This window comes from Dermacentor albipictus, chromosome 7, assembly GCF_038994185.2.
Source record: "Dermacentor albipictus isolate Rhodes 1998 colony chromosome 7, USDA_Dalb.pri_finalv2, whole genome shotgun sequence".
Lineage (NCBI taxonomy): Eukaryota > Metazoa > Arthropoda > Arachnida > Ixodida > Ixodidae > Dermacentor > Dermacentor albipictus.
In genome coordinates, this window is record NC_091827.1 from 49,096,829 (window position 1) to 49,114,192 (window position 17,364).

Here is a 17,364-nt window from a genome sequence, read left to right on the forward strand (position 1 = left end):
CACAGAAGGTCCCTAGGTAGATTTGAGCTTCAGGTGCAAATTTCGTGATTACGCGAAACTGTAAGGGCGTCAGTTGGTGCTTTAATTGCATTACTTTTGCTTTGAATGAACAAAGATTTAAGATTGAGTCTTCTTGTCAGGTGCTCCTCTGTGGCTACGACGTGCGCGTTGTTCCAGTTTGTCGTCTGGATCTGTAGTTTACGAAGCCGGCGAGAGCACTATTTTGTTCTTTTTCAAACGTTGTTTTGTTTTGACTGAAGTTAGGGATTTGCTTATATTCTGGTGGTCTTGCCTGACCAGGCAGTATTACGTCGAATCATCGGCAAAATCATCATACATTTAGTGCCTGCAGATACAAACGCCAAATTTAGCAGTAATAATTGTAAAAAAAATTGTGATTTTAACGGGCCCCTCTCCAGGCCCCATAGCAAATGTCGGTTGTACGCTGGAAGCTGTTACGTGTCCTTTTGGGAGCGTACTGCCGCCATAAATTTTTCAAATTGGTTCAATAATAGCCGAGAAAGAGTGCCGTGAATCTATAATTTCAGCAGGTGGGCTCCAATGCCAAGCAAGACGCTCTCTCCACTCGCCCAGGCATGCGAAACTTCTTCCCTGCTTTCTTCAATACCGGATCGCGAGGATCGCGTGACGCATACGTCACAGACCCCGCCTTCACTTTTTTTCTCCTTGCTTCTTTTTTTCGGCGCTACGCACTTCCGCCGCCGGCGTCGCGCGCGAGATGTTGTCTCGTTCGCGCAGCGCACGATTTTGCGCGCTGTGCACATGGACACGTGACTAGTGGTATAATTCAGTGCTACACGAATACTGAGGCAGAACAAGCGGATCGCAGAGCATGATGACGCGCTAGAACACGGTAGAAAATGGCATAGTTTCTGTATCCGCACATTTGACTGCACGATCGTGGGAACAAGCAGACGAAGCGGAACTACATCTCTCTTGCTTCGTTGCGAAGTAAAAAAAAAAACACGCAGACATTACATATGTGTGTTTTATGATTTTTCTAAACTTCAATTCGTCTATTCAAGCAACAGAGCGCACAGATAAGAGACGTTGTCTTGAATATTTCTCGAAGTCACGTGTCACCACGAGCTACGTCACACTGCGGACACCAGCACTTAGGAGCAGGTACTCGAGTACGTCATCCTACGGCTTGGTGCGCGGCGGCCGCGAGGAGAAGGAAAAACGGCGTTCGGTTTGAAATTTCAGATCTTTCCGCTGCGCGTAGCGATGTAACGCTTTGCAGACGCGATGTATGCTCTGCGCTTGTCAGCTCAACATGACCAGACCTGCTGAAGGGCCCTTTAAAGCACCCTTAAAAGAAATGATAAAACAGTTTAATCCCGTGGAGCGTTGTTCCGGAATGTCGAATCTATTTGTTTTTTGCTAAAAAAAATTCATTCACTATAGAAGTAAAAGTGAGGGCCAGAATAAGTCCTCCTAATTTTTTATAATGCTTGCCAATTTCCACACGGATGACACCGCTGTCATCTCACGGCTTTCTCATTATTTGGCTAATTTTGGTCATCAGTGTAATAGTTGCTAGTGATAACCATGCACATCACGCGGGCCGCACAGCTTTGCAGTTTCCCCTTTTTTTTTCAAGCATCGGTGGCAGAATGATGCTTTTTCTGTGTAATAAATGTATAAAAATTATCTTTCCAGGCGCGAGAATCTGGCTCCATGTTCGAGATGGGAACTCACAGAATCACTTATACAGCGTTGGACGGCAGCGGAAATCGCGCGACCTGCGTCTTCCATGTGAATGTGTGGCGTGAGTAAGATTGTGCGCCGAATTCTCAATTCTAGAGAAGTGTTATTAAAAAACTCAACTCAATTTTACGCTAATTTTGTGCCCATAGGCGGTATGCTCTACTACCCGGGACTTCGCTCGAGATTCCGCGGGCAACAATGTCATGTTCAGGTCTACGCGGCGCGTCTATTTATTTATTGCTCCCTTTCTGTTCCTTTGTCTAATTCTGTAACTGTGCTACATCTTTTAATATTTGCTTGTTGCCTTATTTCCTCATATGCAAGATATGTCCTCCCAATTACAAGCGCCGAATCAACTCGCTGTGGCACGCCACTGCCGAAGGTGTGTCCTCAAACATATTCAAAGTGTTTCGTAGACATTGTGGAAATAGTTATCCTATTCTCGACGTACATCCTCCAGCATACTGTCGTACGTTTTCTTCAGTGTGATCAAAGGCCGCCTTAGTACTGAGGTGCACGACGGCCTCAGCAGTTTTTCAGCTAGCAAGCTGTTGTCCTTAGCGCAAACTTCAAGCCAGAATTGCGCAGTAACTAGGTTTAAATTCGACGGGAGCAAGATTGCCAATAGCCCTTGTCGGTGCAAGGTGGCCAGCATGATACCTTGCCTTGGGACCCACGAGAAACACCGGCGAAACGGGCTGCATTGTGTTGCTGTCCAGTATTTCTCGAACGCTTAAATAGCGAGCATCACTTATGATCACAGGGCATCACCGGATAGGGTTGCTATATGAAGCGATGTCTTCTTTATTAAATATGGCTCGTTCACGTCAGCGTCTCACGGCAAATATTAGAAGATTTAATTTCCGAGGTCTGCAGATTCTTTGTTGAGTGCGTCCCCTGCCCATACGCCTGTTTGCGCAATTGAAAGTTTGAGATCGTGTACAGGCAAGTAGACGTCTTGTGTCATCCTTGTAGTGTACAGACTCCTGCCCGGGTTGTTTTTAACTCGCGTTTTATTCTACAAAAAAGTCACAACGCGATGTTAACTGGCGGGCCGGGGAAAATATACATAAAACCCTTCCCAAGAAAGGTGTCTAAGATGAAATACATAAATATGTTGCATTTGACATCCTTGTTTCTTTTTTAATTATTTCCGGATTTGTGCACTTTACATTGCATGTTTCAATGTATTTTGTAATCTAAAGACATTTCCATATTGAGTATATTATCACCAGCACATGGTCTTTCTTTTTCACTGCCACCATTTTTCAATGGAGTGTCACTGTTGTCAATTTGTTGGGCGCAGCGCTTCCTGACTTGATGCCGAAATTCATTAATGTCATGGATTTTGTTGCGAAACAGTCTTGCCTAATGAAATTGCGCGCGCGAAGTGAATGCTGTTGTACATTCAGAAGTGTTAGCGAGAAGGAGCGATTATCCTACGATGTATCGTGATGCATGTATAAATTGCTGACATACTCGGCACGAGAGATCACGTTTCGACGACCGATGCCTGTGTACACTCAACGTTATCGTGGTGTCTTGAGTGCTAATTGTTTCTTTTTTTTTCTGTGCACGAAGTTGCTCGTTAGAGAGTTCAGGGGCTGAATTTTGTAGCAATTATTTTTCCGATTCTATGCTTTTTCAGGCTTTTCGTGCTTGGCCAGTGGTCAGTGATCAGGCTGCCGTGTACGGTGGATGATAGCAATAGAATAGAATAAGGCATAAGGCATCGCTACAAGATAGCGGCCCAGATTTGCGACTCGTAGGGCTTTAGAACTGTTCGGTTCCCTACCGTCACTACAGCGGGCAAAAATATAGGTCTTTTTTTTCTCGTCGAGAAATCGAACCTTGTTTTTCACGATGCCTCTTTGGTTTCTCGATTTTGCTGCAGGCAGCAAGTGCCCGTTCCTCGCCGCACCGCTTAATGGGGCGCTAGCGTGCGACGAGCAGTACTACGCCATGTTCTGCCAGCCTTTGTGCAACGATCGCTTCGAGTTCCTGAGCGAGCCGGCAGACACGTACTTCTGCGACAGCAGCCTGCAGTGGAAGACCATGCCCCCGGACATGGCTGTGCCGTGGCCGGACTGCGCCGGTGAGTAGGTGACCTGGCGTGATTCGGTGCAGTTCAAATGGAAGGGAAAAATCACGTCGCGGAACTGAATGTGCACCTTGTCACTCCACTTTCCCGGGTCTCTTTCAAACTTTCACGGAAGCTCTTACAAATTCACACGACCTATTTAAATGTTAGTAGCGATGATTTACTACTATTATTTTATGCAGTAGGCTTGTGCCTCGGGAATCCAGGACAGAGACAGCTGTCTCTAATGGATGCCAGAGTTGAACTGCGAGCCTTGGCTTCACGTGGCATGGCCGGGCGCCGTCTTCATTTTTTTTTCCGGTGTGGCCGCGCTGTCCTGGCTCCAGGTGCCGCCCAACGGAGGGCGGTGCAATACGATAGCACACATACTATGCACAGAGAGGGAAATGGGATAGATGCCGGGTGGAAACCGCCATCGACAAGGGCACAAAGGCTGCCTGCTCTTCAGGAAGGAGAGGATAGAGGAGCAAGTTGGAGATGAGCACATGTATACGCATAAAAATGCGTTGCCTTGCCATGTTTAATATTGGCAAGTGCAAGAACATTAGTAAAACTGTAGATATATAACAGTTCAGGCTGCAGCAAAACCAAGCAGCAATAAAAAAGAACAACATTGAGTGAGTGAGTGAGTGAGTGACGAAACTTTGTTCTGAACGCCTGCAGAACGGTTAGCCTTCCCCTGTTAGGGAGGCGTTACCGTGACGCGGCCATGACGTCTTCGCGGCGTGTGGCGCCTCTACTTCGGCCGCGGCCGCACTATTCCCTTTGGTCGACCGCGCCTGCCCCTCCTTTGGGGTGGCAGCCTCCCTCCGGTTTCGCTCGGTCGTTGCCTTTCGAGGGCCGCCGAGATCTGCTGGACGGCCTGGGTTTGAACATCTTGGTCATAGCATCTAGTTGCGGCCTCGAGCCGCGGCGGGATCGTTGTTAGTGTTGCAGCTTCATGCGGATTCCTAGCACAGTCCCAAAGGATGTGAGCTGCAGTGGCTCTTTCCTTTCGGCACACACAACACAGATCACTTTCATAAGCACTTGGACACACGTGCCTCATCAGCACCGGGGTGAATAACGACCCCGTTTGAAGTTGTCGGTATAAAACCGCCTCCTTACGGGTCAAGCCCGGATGAGGTGGCGGCATAGTTCTTCGCTCTAATCGGTACCATTTCACAATTTCATTGTAGGAAGTCATTTTGTCCTTGGTTTCCCACCACCACGACGGGTCGGCTGCAGTAGCAGCGGCACGGTTGGTTAGTCCTCGCGCCGCCGCGTTCGCCGTCTCGTTGTGGTTAGCGTTGCCGCGATCCGACACATCACTGCCCATGTGGGCCGGAAACCACTTTGTCACCACACACCGACTTTCACTCGCGAGATCGACCACACGCAACACAACATTGAGTAAATCTTTTTTATCTTAAGCTTTAAGCCTTAAGCTTGAGCTTAAGCCTTAACCTTCTTTGCAAAGTTTGCCTGTAATCGTGAACTTCTTTATCGTTTTGGGGCCAACTTGCGTGGCCATGATATAGGTCATAAATATTAAAAGAAAGTAAATTACGATGCAGAGAAAATATTTCAGTGGGCGCACGTTTTGTGTAACGACCGCCTAAGACCGCAAACTAAACGAAAAGGAACTTTAGTATTTAACATCCTGTGTACAAGAACATATATTTTCGAGTTCCACAAGTTCGTTAGGCAGTTACCTAATAAAGCTCTCATTAGTTTGTTAGCATTTCTGGCAAAATAGCCTCCGCATATAGATGAGTAAATGGTGTACAAACGCGAGATTTCAGGAAGCGTAGAATTACCAGGGTCTTTTTTAATGCATTTTACTGCACCATCGTTCATACATAGCGTATGCCACGTGAATTTAACCAAACCCTAAATATATGCAACAGCCATGTAGTTGAACAGAACCAAGGTAATGCCATTTCCCGTCACTTGGAGATACTCAGATTAGTTTTTTTCATTCCGTCTAATATAAATAATTAGTGACCAAGAATAATTCAGCTTGACTAATATGACAATTATATGAAAGATGACAACGAGAAAATCGTAGAGCAACTTAAAGAACTCCTGGTACAGCTTTCTGTTGCTGGATCCGTACTGCATAAAAGTGTTTTTCCGAGGGTGACAAAAGCCCGAAAAAACACGCAATATGTGCCTTGATCAGCCAGTCGCGTGGCACTTTTGCGCGTTTTCGCATGCTTCTTTCATGCTTTGAAAAACACTCCTATGTAGCACGTACTGAGCAGGAAAAAGCTGCATCGGGAATTAGTCTTCTTTTTCTGCAAGTTTCGCATTGACACTTTTGTTCTATTTAACTAATTTGGGACGTGGACGTGGGACGTGAATTAAGACTACTTATGCAACTAGGCGGGAGTCAAGAAAACTAAAGTGAGTATCTCCAAACGACGAGAAATTAAATTACCTTGGTTCGGTCCAGCTACGCGGCATTTGCATATTTTCAAATTTGGCTCATGGGACACCCGGCAAAGGCCTTTGTACATCCACTTTAGAAAAAACAAAACAATGAAGCCTAACCTTTTTCAGTGGCACCCTCCTTCTCTCCGATTGCGCTCAGAAAGAGCAGCGCCGTGATACCCTGCTACGCCAAAAAACTTTCAGGAGAGAGCGTCTTAAGGAATCTCCCAACTAAATATGATAGAAAAGCGCCATTAGGTACGTTTTCGAGGAGTATGTAAAAGCCATGCCTCCCCATTATTGTTTACAGAAGAAAGTGGCATTCTCGTGTTACATAAACGTAGAAAGAGCCGTCATCTTACGTTTTCACATCAAAATAATTGTTTTCTCGTTATGTCACCAGAAATGTGGCCGTGCAAAGCCCGTGATACTACAAAATGGGGAAACAAGCCTATGGCCACTCGTTCATCCCCATATTCGTGTGAGATACAGCATTCAAACATAGCTTTAACTTAGTAACTGTTAGCGACTGAAACTTCCCCCCTGTAAATGTGTCTGAATTCGATAAATTTGTAAACAAATCGTCAGTTTATTCCATTTATTTTTTAGTGCACCCTGATAATTTTTCTATTTACTCCTCAAATTGTACGCGCTGTTCTCTATGTTGAGCTGTTCCTTTTTCTTATCATGTTGTCCCTCCAGCTATGGCGAAAATCGGACCTGCAGTATTTCTAAATAAGTAAACACGCAAAATATTCGGCTATCGCTATAAGAAGTAATAAATAGGCTTTACCAATGGAAGGAGAACTCTAGAAATTTGCACCGATAATCGCAAACACGTTCACATGCTAAAACTTTTCATAAGAACACATCACTTTGCGTTGTGCTGCTAAGCTCGAGGTTGCGGGGGGAAATGCCGCCAATGGCGGCCGGATTTCGATGAGGGTGAAATGCAAAAAAAAAAAAAGAATGGCCATATGCCTGGTCTTGATTTGTAGCGCGAAGTGACACAGACAGCGACTGGAAGCAGGCAGTGTGTTTCTAGTCTCTGTCTTTGTCACTTCGCGCTACAATTCGAGATCATGTTATCGTACTAACTCGCCCAACTTTCTATCCTGTCGCCCGTGTGTCGTTCGTCGAGTGCGCGTTAAAGAACCCCAGGTGGTCTAATTTAACCCGGAGTCTACCACTACGGCGTGCCACATAATCAGATTGTGACTTTGGCTCGTAAAACAGCAGAATATTAATTTTAATTTTGACGAATGCCAGCAATCTTAATATACATGTTGTTAGTTTGAGCACAGTATAAGAGAAGGAAGCAATTTAACTGAACAAAAAGAAAAGACACAAAGAAGCTCCCTATACTATTTGTGAAATTGCCAGAACCAGATGCCATTTCAAGAACCCTATCTGCACGTGCTCGCAGTGCAGATGATGCCTCACTTAGAAACGCAGTATCAAGAAAGCTGCCTTTTGAAAAAACACACTCGGGAAGGAAACAGCGTGAAAGTCATTGTCATAAAACAGAGGCTGGTCCTTATACACAACGCTTCAGTTAATGCGTTCAACGTTTTGGTCTTTGTCCTTACATATACAATCCTAACTTGCTCAACACCACGCACGCATATACGCATGCTTCGCAGTGCACAGGAAGATGCGCGCACCATCAGATTTACCGACACTGTTCGCTTGCTCCCTCCGCTGGTCTTTAACTCCGCGTACGATATCGTAGATGTCAGATGGCACATTCTAGGCGTAGAGCAGAGATTAAAGTTTGAGTGAATTCCGTGAACCCGGTGACGACCGCTGCTGTGCCGTTGTTTCTCGTGGCGTGGTGGTGACGAGGTTTCTTTTCCTTCTTCTTCTCGTGATGGTGCGGCGAACAGACAAGACCGCGACGAAGACGCGCGTTTGTGCTACACCGCCCCCCCCCATCCCTTCCCTGACTACTCTCCGCATATTTTCTCCGAAGCGTTTCATCTTTGTTCTTTCCGCTGCCATTCTGAAACAATAATACAAAAAAATTTTCGAGAATTTCGCTGTCGCACCACGCTCAACCATCACGTGTATGCCCAGAAACAATCAACAACTGTATTATTTTACTTATGACGCATCCTCTGCGCATGCTCGTGCTTTTTCTCTAGCTTCAAACAACATTCTCTAGGAGAATACATAATAGAGAGTCTTTCATCCGAAGCATCGGAAAAGTAGTGCAGAACATCGCGATATTTACCTGTATGCGGGTACCGCAGATCTGTCGGTCTTGTCACAACAACGTAAGAGATGAATCGGGCTGTAGCCGAGACGACGCAAGGATGCGGTTCACTTCGCAATTTTTGTCGTACTAAACAGTTTTATATTGTTGTTTTTTGGCGCTGTTTCTTATTTTATCAAATTGTCTGTAAAGCCACAGTAACCAATGCTTGATCTGTATCGTTTTTCTTTTAATTTTGTTGATGTATTAGAGTCCCTCTGACAGTTTCTAACTTTGGAACTCCCTGTAGAGTGCTAATTTTGCATACAATGCTTGTAAAACTGACATCGTTGATGAATAAACTCGAACTTTGTGACGAAGCCAATGTAGTGACTGCTACAGTGGAAGCTTTTCTTATCAGAAAGAACGGGTCAGCTTGTGTTAGGGACACATCCATTGCGCTATCTTTCTTCGGAAATGTGCTTTTTTACAAAATAAGCTGTCGTGGTGTCACGTTTCTGCGTCACGCCTTATATTTGCATTGCGCGCACGTGAAATTCACCTTGATTTTGCGTCTAGGTCTGCCATTAAACAGGTTGTAGTTAGCGCTTCTCTGTGCGCTTTCTTGTTCCTGTCGCTTGCTCCATGCTTTTCGACATTCCACCAAAAACAATGTTACCGTAAGCCAAAACAATTTTCTGAAGAACAGGTTCTGCTAGCCAGTAGTGATGTGGCACACATTAAAAAAAATTAAATTATGGGGTTTAACGTGCCAAAACCACTTTATGATTATGAGACACGCCGTTATGAGGGTTCTTTAACGTGCACCTAAATCTAAGCACACGGGTGTTTTTCGCATTTCGCCCCCATCGAAATGCGGCCGCCATGGCCGGGATTCGATCCCGCGACCTCGTGCTCAGCAGCCCAACACCATAGCCACTGAGCCACCACGGCGGGTTGGCACATATTACTGGCGAAGACGGCAAGTCAATGGCAAAAGGCACTTAACAACAAGAGAGAGAGAGAGAAGAGAAGAAGGGAAGGCAGGGAGGTTAACCAGACTGAGTCCTGTTTGCTACCCTACAGGTGGGGAGGGGAATAGGGAGTGAAAGAGAGACAGAGAACATGAGTTCATACCACCCGAGACCAAGGACTTCGAGCAGCCACCTGAGATCACCAACACAAAAACTGCCGCACCATTGTTTACATTGAAGTTTATCCTCTTCTTTTAGTAACTAGATGTTACCTTCTCTGAAACGCAGCTGGAAGCCTTAATAATATCGATACAGCGGTTGCTGAAAGGAAGATTTCTCCGTTCCCATTTAGTACTTATATCCGAGCTCTGTAGCTAAACTTTCCTCTAAAATCCTGGAAACCCGCCTATATTCCCTGATAAAGAAAAAAGGAGATCCGTCTTCGCATTGAAGACAATAGAGGTTTATCTCATGAATAATCAAAAGTGAATCAAATAAGTTACCTTCGCCTCGTCTTCTTTTTATTCCAAGATGGGTAAAATCCCCCGTGAAGTTATTGGCAGTTTTTTTAATTATCATTTTCCAGCATTTTTCGCCATCTACACTGCTTTGTTCACTATAAACTGTGCAGCAAGATTACCCTAAAAATTAGTCCGACTAATCCGATGTTTTTATTGCTTTGCCGCAGCGAAATCGTCACCGGCGCAGGCGAAGAAAATGTACCGCGCCCACTACTACTACACCGGAGACTGCCGGGAAGCCAACGTACAGAACAGCATAAGGAAGGCCTTCATGAGAAACTTCGAGGTCGTGAAGAAAAACGTTTCGTTTTGCGCCTCCGAGAAGGCTTGCAAGATGAACACCGTGGCCGTGACCTGCGGTAAACTGACAGAGTTCCACGCCTACGAAGCAGTGGATGGCAGAGGTGGCCACCCGCGCCCGAGGTTGGCGAGAAGTGCATTCCGGGCAGCCGTCGGTAACACCTCAATCGCAGCGGTTGACGCCGAATTCGTGCTCGAAGTTGGTGTAAGTGTAACTTGCTTTGTTGTTAGTTTCCCCGCTCTGCCACGCGGACACGGGAATGCTTGGTGGACGAAGAATAGTTATTTAGAGTTCAAGTAGCGTTCGTACTGCCACTTTTTTTAACTTCCACGTTGCTAACGCTGTGGGTGTTGCTTTGAAGTTCTTTCATGGTAGGGTGCAGTGTCGAGTATCACCAGTCAACCAACTGTTCACTCATTCCGTAAACATTATCGGGATCCCACGCTCTTGGGAATCGGTTTCGCCTAAACCTTTCTTTCTCTATGCGTGCGTGTGTTTGCTAGGAACGCTATTCTGGTTCGCAGAATATTTGCAAGTAAGCCAAGCGGTGAAGTAGCGCACCTTTCTGCCGAGAACAGCCTACTACAATTCTGTCAATTCAGTGTCAACACACTGGTAGTACAATTTTGAACTGATGTCTTTACCCCTTCTCCCACTTCAGTTGTGGCTGCCGTATCGACAAATAGCCCAGCACTGAAGTGGGAGGAGGGGCAAGGATAGCATATGAATAAACTTTATTTGTCCAACAGTGTTTGCTGTTGGCGCCCGCGGCTAGGCTGCCAGGGATCCATCGCCCTAGGAAAATTTTTCGAGATCCTCGGCAATGGACTTGGCCCGCTGGACGGCCCACTCCTGGCCTTCGGGTGCCTCGCTGAGGAGGGCTGCTCGCCATTTCTCAGCGAGGCGTCCCGCTTCAGAGAGTATACTGCTGTTCTCTTCCCACTTCCTCTTGGTCCTTCCGCCTCATGGCGTTGGCATTCCCAAAGCACATGGGCAATATTGGCCTGTTCGTGCTCAACCACGGGCAACTTGCGATGGGTGCAGCGTGGGCCACAGGCAATGCAGGTGGTAGGGGTTGCTGAAAGTGCTCGCCTGCAACCGTCTCAGGTCGACCGTCTGTGACCTGTCCAGCCACCCATGGGGTTATGGATATTTCTGTCGTTCCTCTAGTCACCAAGCACCTCTAGGTATGTGGCCGGAAACTCATCGGCATCGCGGTCGGCGTCCCCGTGGTCCCCAGGTACGTCCGCCGTGATTTGAGTTGTGTTGGTAACGACAGCGGCGGCGCCGGACGAAGTCGCCGCTGCCGTCGCCGTCACTCCTCTGCTGGGGTCCCGCACAACAATGGCAGCGGCTGCCCTCTGGGTGACCGCGTCGCGGTGGGTAAGCAGCTTCGCGACGAGGTAGGCGCGCTCGGTGTGGTTGGGCGGGGTGCTGGTATGTCTTCGGCCGTCACCATTGTTGTTGTCGCGGCTGCTGCTGTTGCTTTTAGTGCCAAGCTCCCCGACGTGCGCGAGGAGCCACTTGAGGTCCTTGTTTGTAATCGTAGCACCCCCGAAGTCTTCGGTCCCGGCGTTGAGCATGCGTGCTACATCCGCGGACACCCAGCCTTTGGTAGTTCCGAATCGCTGATTTGGAGTTGCTAATGATCAGGCTATACTACGCACCTCTGTGGAGTACCACGAGGGCTATGGCCATCTCCTCCGCTGCATCGGCCGACGGCAGCCTCGCTGATGCCGTGACTCGGATCTTTCCCTTCGTATCTATGCCTGCCATGGAAAAGGCGGGCGCCACAGCCGTCGGCCGGCCGTGTCCATCTCGCCACTGTTGCTGCTGCTGTTTTTGTCGTAGTAGTAGTAGTAGTGATGGTGGTGTTGGTAACTACGGTTCAGCTCCCACATTTCGTTGTAGCGGCGGTGATGGTCGTCGTCCCACGTCACCATCCCGGTCACCGGCTGGCCGCGGGTACTTAGCTGCATCGACGAAGAGCAGGCCGTCTCGTCTTCTGTGGTCCTCGAGAATTGCTACCAGCCTGCGGTTACGTCTTTGTACGTCATTCACTGGGTGCATGTTCTTCGGCGTGTTTTCCGTCTGCATGACATCTCTGACTTCGGCAAGAAACGTTTCTTTCTGTCCCAGAGCTTCATGATATCGAATCCCGAGCAGGTACGGCCCGCTGCAGCCGGTCGTGCATTTCGCCGATGTTCGTGTTCTCCGTGGTCCACACCGTCACGTCATCTACGTAGACCATCAGTTTCTAATTGTACTACTACCACTCTGTTGACATAGAATGGATAGAGTTGTAGTGTACACACACACACACACACACACACACACACAAACACACACACACACACACACACACACACACATATATATATATATATATATATATATATATATATATATATATATGTGTGTGTGTGTTTGTGTGTGTGTGTGTGTGTGTGTGTGTGTGTGTGTGTGTGTGTGTGTGTGTGTGTGTGTGTACATACGTTGATTGTAATTCCACAAATAGAACGCGAAGAAGTGATGCAGTCTAATCCGTAGGTAGCGTGGCTGTGAGCAGCGTGAGCAGTGTGGACCCGGAAGGAGAGCGGCCAACGCCTAATAAGGAGAGTAGGAGGAAAGCTTCACTCCTGATCAAGAATTAAGCAGTAGTTTAGGAATAGGTAGATCATGCAGTTCGAATAGTTTTCATATTGTTATAGATAATCCAGCGTGTGCTCAGCATGCAATGCAACCAAACTCTTTCTCAGTAATTGATCGATCGATCAAAGCACGTGGTCCACATAGAGAGGACTGCGAAATTCTCCTGTACGTGCGCACGATCTCATGTCGAAAATTTTAACGGATAAATGAAGAACTTACTATGTTTCAAGCTTTGCTACGTAAATTAGAAAAGTGACCATCTTACCAGTCAGAGGCTCAGGCAGAGAAATCAAAAGCGTTGGGCGGTAATCTCAGTTCGAAGGCTTCATCCAATGAGGAAACATTTTTTTTCAGTCAAAGAAAGGACAGCGCTGCAAGACGGGACACAATGGAAGAACCGCATGCACACAATGCACAGTGTGTGCGTGTGTGGTTCTTCTTTAGTGTCCCGTCTTGAAGCGCGGTACTTTCTATGACAATATCTCAACTAGCCTGTCAGCCAATCCTTATTTCAAAGGAGTTAGAATTTCCCGATGAGAGGTAAATGGTGAAAATAAGTGGTTTTCGATCACGCCCAATTCTTGTTCCACAAAGTTTTCAATATTCCTGACATTTTTTTTAACCTTTACTCAGCAAACTTTCGCTAGATAGCGATTCAGCCTTGTCCAGACACAATCAATGTTTTTTTTTTCATTTTACATAACAAGAACCAATTAAAAAATTATCTGCTGCAACTTGAATTCAAGATGCAGGACATGTAAGCAACTGCATCTAAAATTTTGATTTTCATTGATATTAAGAAATTTTCTAATTTTTTCATATTTTGCCCTCTATTTATTACGGCAATTCTCTCGCTTTGACGCTTTTCTTGGGCCATAGTATGCGGACGAATATATGGCTTAAATCACTTTGCTTTTCAGCATGGCCAACTTTTTCTATATTTATTTCGCATGCACATCGTTACTAATCACGTCACTCTAGGACAGTCTACTTGAAGACCAGGTCTGTGGCGACTTCACATGGGTTTGGCATACGTTGAATCTTGGTTTAAAAAAATGGCCCATTCGCGCCTGCATGAAAAAAATTAAAACAAAAATTAAAACGTAGATATTAACTAGACAAGAAGCGAGAATTAGTGGCCAATTTGGTAAAAGTAGTGTCACAGGCTTAATAACTCCCAATATAGTTACATTACATCATAGGCTACACTATCTACGGCATTGGCCTACATGGCCTTTTGGTCAAAAAGAAAGGCTTGTCAACCAAAATCGACGCGAAAGGAAAAGTCGATACACATGCGCGCGAAAAAAATAAGACATCGGATGAAAAAACTCGACATGAAGAAAGTCGTTAAAGAGCCTAGACAGAAATGTAGGGTCTCACAATGGAACTAAAATATATTGCAAACAATGGAAATCTGTGGTTCAATTATGCAGCATTACGTCACCCTTATAGGCCAAATTTCAGTACATATAAATACGTGTGTTATATACGTCCACCTTGTCTTCTATTTTTTCCGCAATAGTTCACACACCTTTTTTTAACGGCTTGTAGAAAAGCAATGCAGATGTTTTTGGAAACGAAACGCAAGGACTCTCCGCAGCAGTGGACACAATTCTGGACGTCATCGGTGAAATCGATCCATCTGTACTGAACGAAGTGAGCAGCGAGGAGCACCTGACTATGGAAATGCGCCTGAAAGATTACTACGCTCAAGACTTCGCCATTGTCTGTGCGGACGGAGAAGCACTGAACAGCGATGGAGACTGCGGTGAGTTCACTGACACTAAATAACCAGTGAATGCCCTCTTCGAATGACCGCCTTTTTCTGCCTCTGGGGATTGCTTCATTGTTGTTGACAATAATTGTGAGTTCCGTAGAAAACGCCGCGCGGGGAATATATCTTACCTGTATATCACCAGAAACCGTCTTAAATACCTTGGTTCTGTTAATTTTATTTTTATTTCATACATTATTTCAGCTATTTGTTGTTCTTAGAGTGTGTGGGTGCGTGTGCGTGTTAGTCTGAGCGGCCTTGAGTTGTTAGGTATATTTCGCTAGAACTTAATTGTCCTGATTTATTGCTTATTATTTATTAAAAATTCATCGCCTACGAGTGTCAATGCTTCTTCATCAGATAAAATTCAGGCTAATAACTCCTTGTGCTTAGGCTCTATTAATGAGAGTAATAACCAGCGTCGTCATCATCACTGTCATCATCTCTCCCTTCATTCGCAGTCAAGTGTCCGAAAGGATCCTTTCACAACCGTACAGCGGCCTTCTGTTCTCCCTGTCCCATGGGAACTTACCAGGACCAAGACGGTGACGTGTCCTGCAAACCATGTCCCGAAGGCGCTGTCACCTTCGCTTCCAAGAGTACGAGTGTTGAGGACTGCCAAGGTGGGTTCATTGCTGCTTCAGACGAACCCTTCCGATTGACCTCAAAGAGTCGTAGTGGGTCAAAAGATACACCAGGAAGAACGGCACCGATTTCAGAAGGGTGGTAGAGTGTGTCACAAACAGAGACAAAGGATTCTGTCGTAAATCTTTCGACTTGTCATGGTTTGTGGTATACGCGATAAAATTGGCCTTGTCGAAAAAAAAAAAGATGTGGTATTTAGGAGAAAAATTGCTGGCGCTAAACGATGCAGTTGCTTTCGCCGCGATAACTGAAAAACGTCAGCACAAGAATATGTGACGCGGACAGAAACTCGGCCTATGATGCCCCAATATTTGTCCTGCATGCGATTTTAGCAGTCGCTTTCAACTCGTACACTTTCAAACGATGTTTTCATTCGTTTCTCTTTACTGCGCACGTCTGCCTGGAACTTCGTCTCGGAAGTGTAGACAAATACACGACATTTTTTGCAACACAATAAATAAGGTTCTTTCGTTAGGCCAATGGAATGGCGTATAGATGTCCGCGCTTCCTGTTTGTGTGCATTCGTGAAGCTTACACTGAGGCATATATATTTCTTTAAATGAAACTTCCAGGCACTCCTAGTGCAGAAAATACAGGAGTGGAGAAATTATTGTCCTTACGCTCGTTCATCTGTCTGCATAATCTCTTCGTAGCGTGCCAGTTCCTAGCTACCATCCACATTGTGGCTCTGCCCCGAAACCAGGACAGAGCCACAATATAGGTTGTGAAGCTCCGCTGTAAAAGCTCGAACAGGACGCTTCGGACATTTCACTGAGCCTTCAAGTGTTGGCCCTCAAGCTCACGTGACGGAGCTTGCAAGGACCGTACCAGCCCGTATTCAACGGATAGATTTTGTTCACCCAGAAAGATTACCTGAAAGGAAGGAAGTAGACACGCGAAGGCTTTAAGGCGCCTTCTTTTATTTTGGCCTGGAAAATGATTTTTGGTCTAGGAGGTAGATCGGGGTTATGAAAGGAGGCTATCACGTAGAATTTATGGCCCGAAATTATAGTGCGCTTTTCTGTCCGTTAAATCACCGTGCTCATTCTCACGGTTCATACCTGTGTGGCCTTTATATGTATTCAAAATTTGCAGCGTCTTGCAAAACTTATTCTAGAGCTGCAACAACTTCTTTCTAAAGTGCTTCAGTGATGTTTTGGGCAGCAGAGCACGTGACAGCTTAGCGTGCGTGCTTGTTTTAAAGGGCAACAAGCGCAAAACAGTTGAGGCCTCTCGGAGAGGGGGCCGCATAGTACTCAGCCTGATACCGCATATCTGGCACGTGCTGTGGCCTTCTATTTTCGTGCAGACTGGTGCTTGAGCTCGCTGCGCATGTGCGGGCATCTGTTTCAATCCATGCTTTGTGTCGTGTGTAGTTGCGCCAGCGGGGCAGAATGACTGCAGGAACAATGCTCTAGTCTCGCTGGAGACACGTACTCAAAGCTCTAGCTGCCGGAGACAGCTTGGAATTTGCAAAGGATCTAACGCCATGCTGCCAACAAAAATATCAGGTTCAATACGGCGCCAACACAACACGCGAAGAATCACGAAAAGCACACATCGCATCATGTTTGACCGATTGCGTGTTTTAGCAACAAGCCGGCAAGTTTCTGCATCATCCTGCCAATGATTGGTACACGTTCGAAAATCCTCCACTGAGCTTGACTGGTTCAGTGCCCCAGAAAATGGCACACACTGGTAGCAAGGTTTCAGGTTACATAAACGGAATAAAGCAACTACAGCAGTATGTATAGTGACAAACCTTTCTGCCTTTGTGCCTTTATTCATTCAATGCTTCAATCACTTTCCGCAATAGATTGCTCATGCTACTCTTATGCCACCTACAGTGCCATGTGCTCCGGGCACATTCTCCAGAAACGGGCTTGGAACATGTCGTGCCTGCCCTCCGGGAACGTACCAGGACAAACACCAGCAGGTGCAGTGCAAAACGTGTCCCGAAGGATCCTCGAGCGAGGCCTACGGCAGTGATCGGATCACCGACTGCAAAAGTCAGTTTCAGAATTCTTCACGTCTTCCCAGCTTCACCTGGTAG

The 17,364-nt window shown here is 46.3% G+C and overlaps 1 protein-coding gene across 1 annotated transcript in view; it reads left to right on the top strand.

The window, feature by feature from the left end:
- Positions 1–17,364, top strand: part of LOC139047833 (sushi, von Willebrand factor type A, EGF and pentraxin domain-containing protein 1-like) — a 57,562-nt gene extending 40,198 nt beyond the window's left edge. Inside the window, exons 12-17 of the mRNA XM_070521968.1 lie at positions 1,684–1,792; positions 3,626–3,826; positions 10,104–10,441; positions 14,444–14,660; positions 15,128–15,289; positions 17,159–17,364. Of these exons, the coding sequence (XP_070378069.1) occupies positions 1,684–1,792; positions 3,626–3,826; positions 10,104–10,441; positions 14,444–14,660; positions 15,128–15,289; positions 17,159–17,364 (1,233 nt within the window). The remainder of the gene's footprint in view (positions 1–1,683; positions 1,793–3,625; positions 3,827–10,103; positions 10,442–14,443; positions 14,661–15,127; positions 15,290–17,158) is intronic.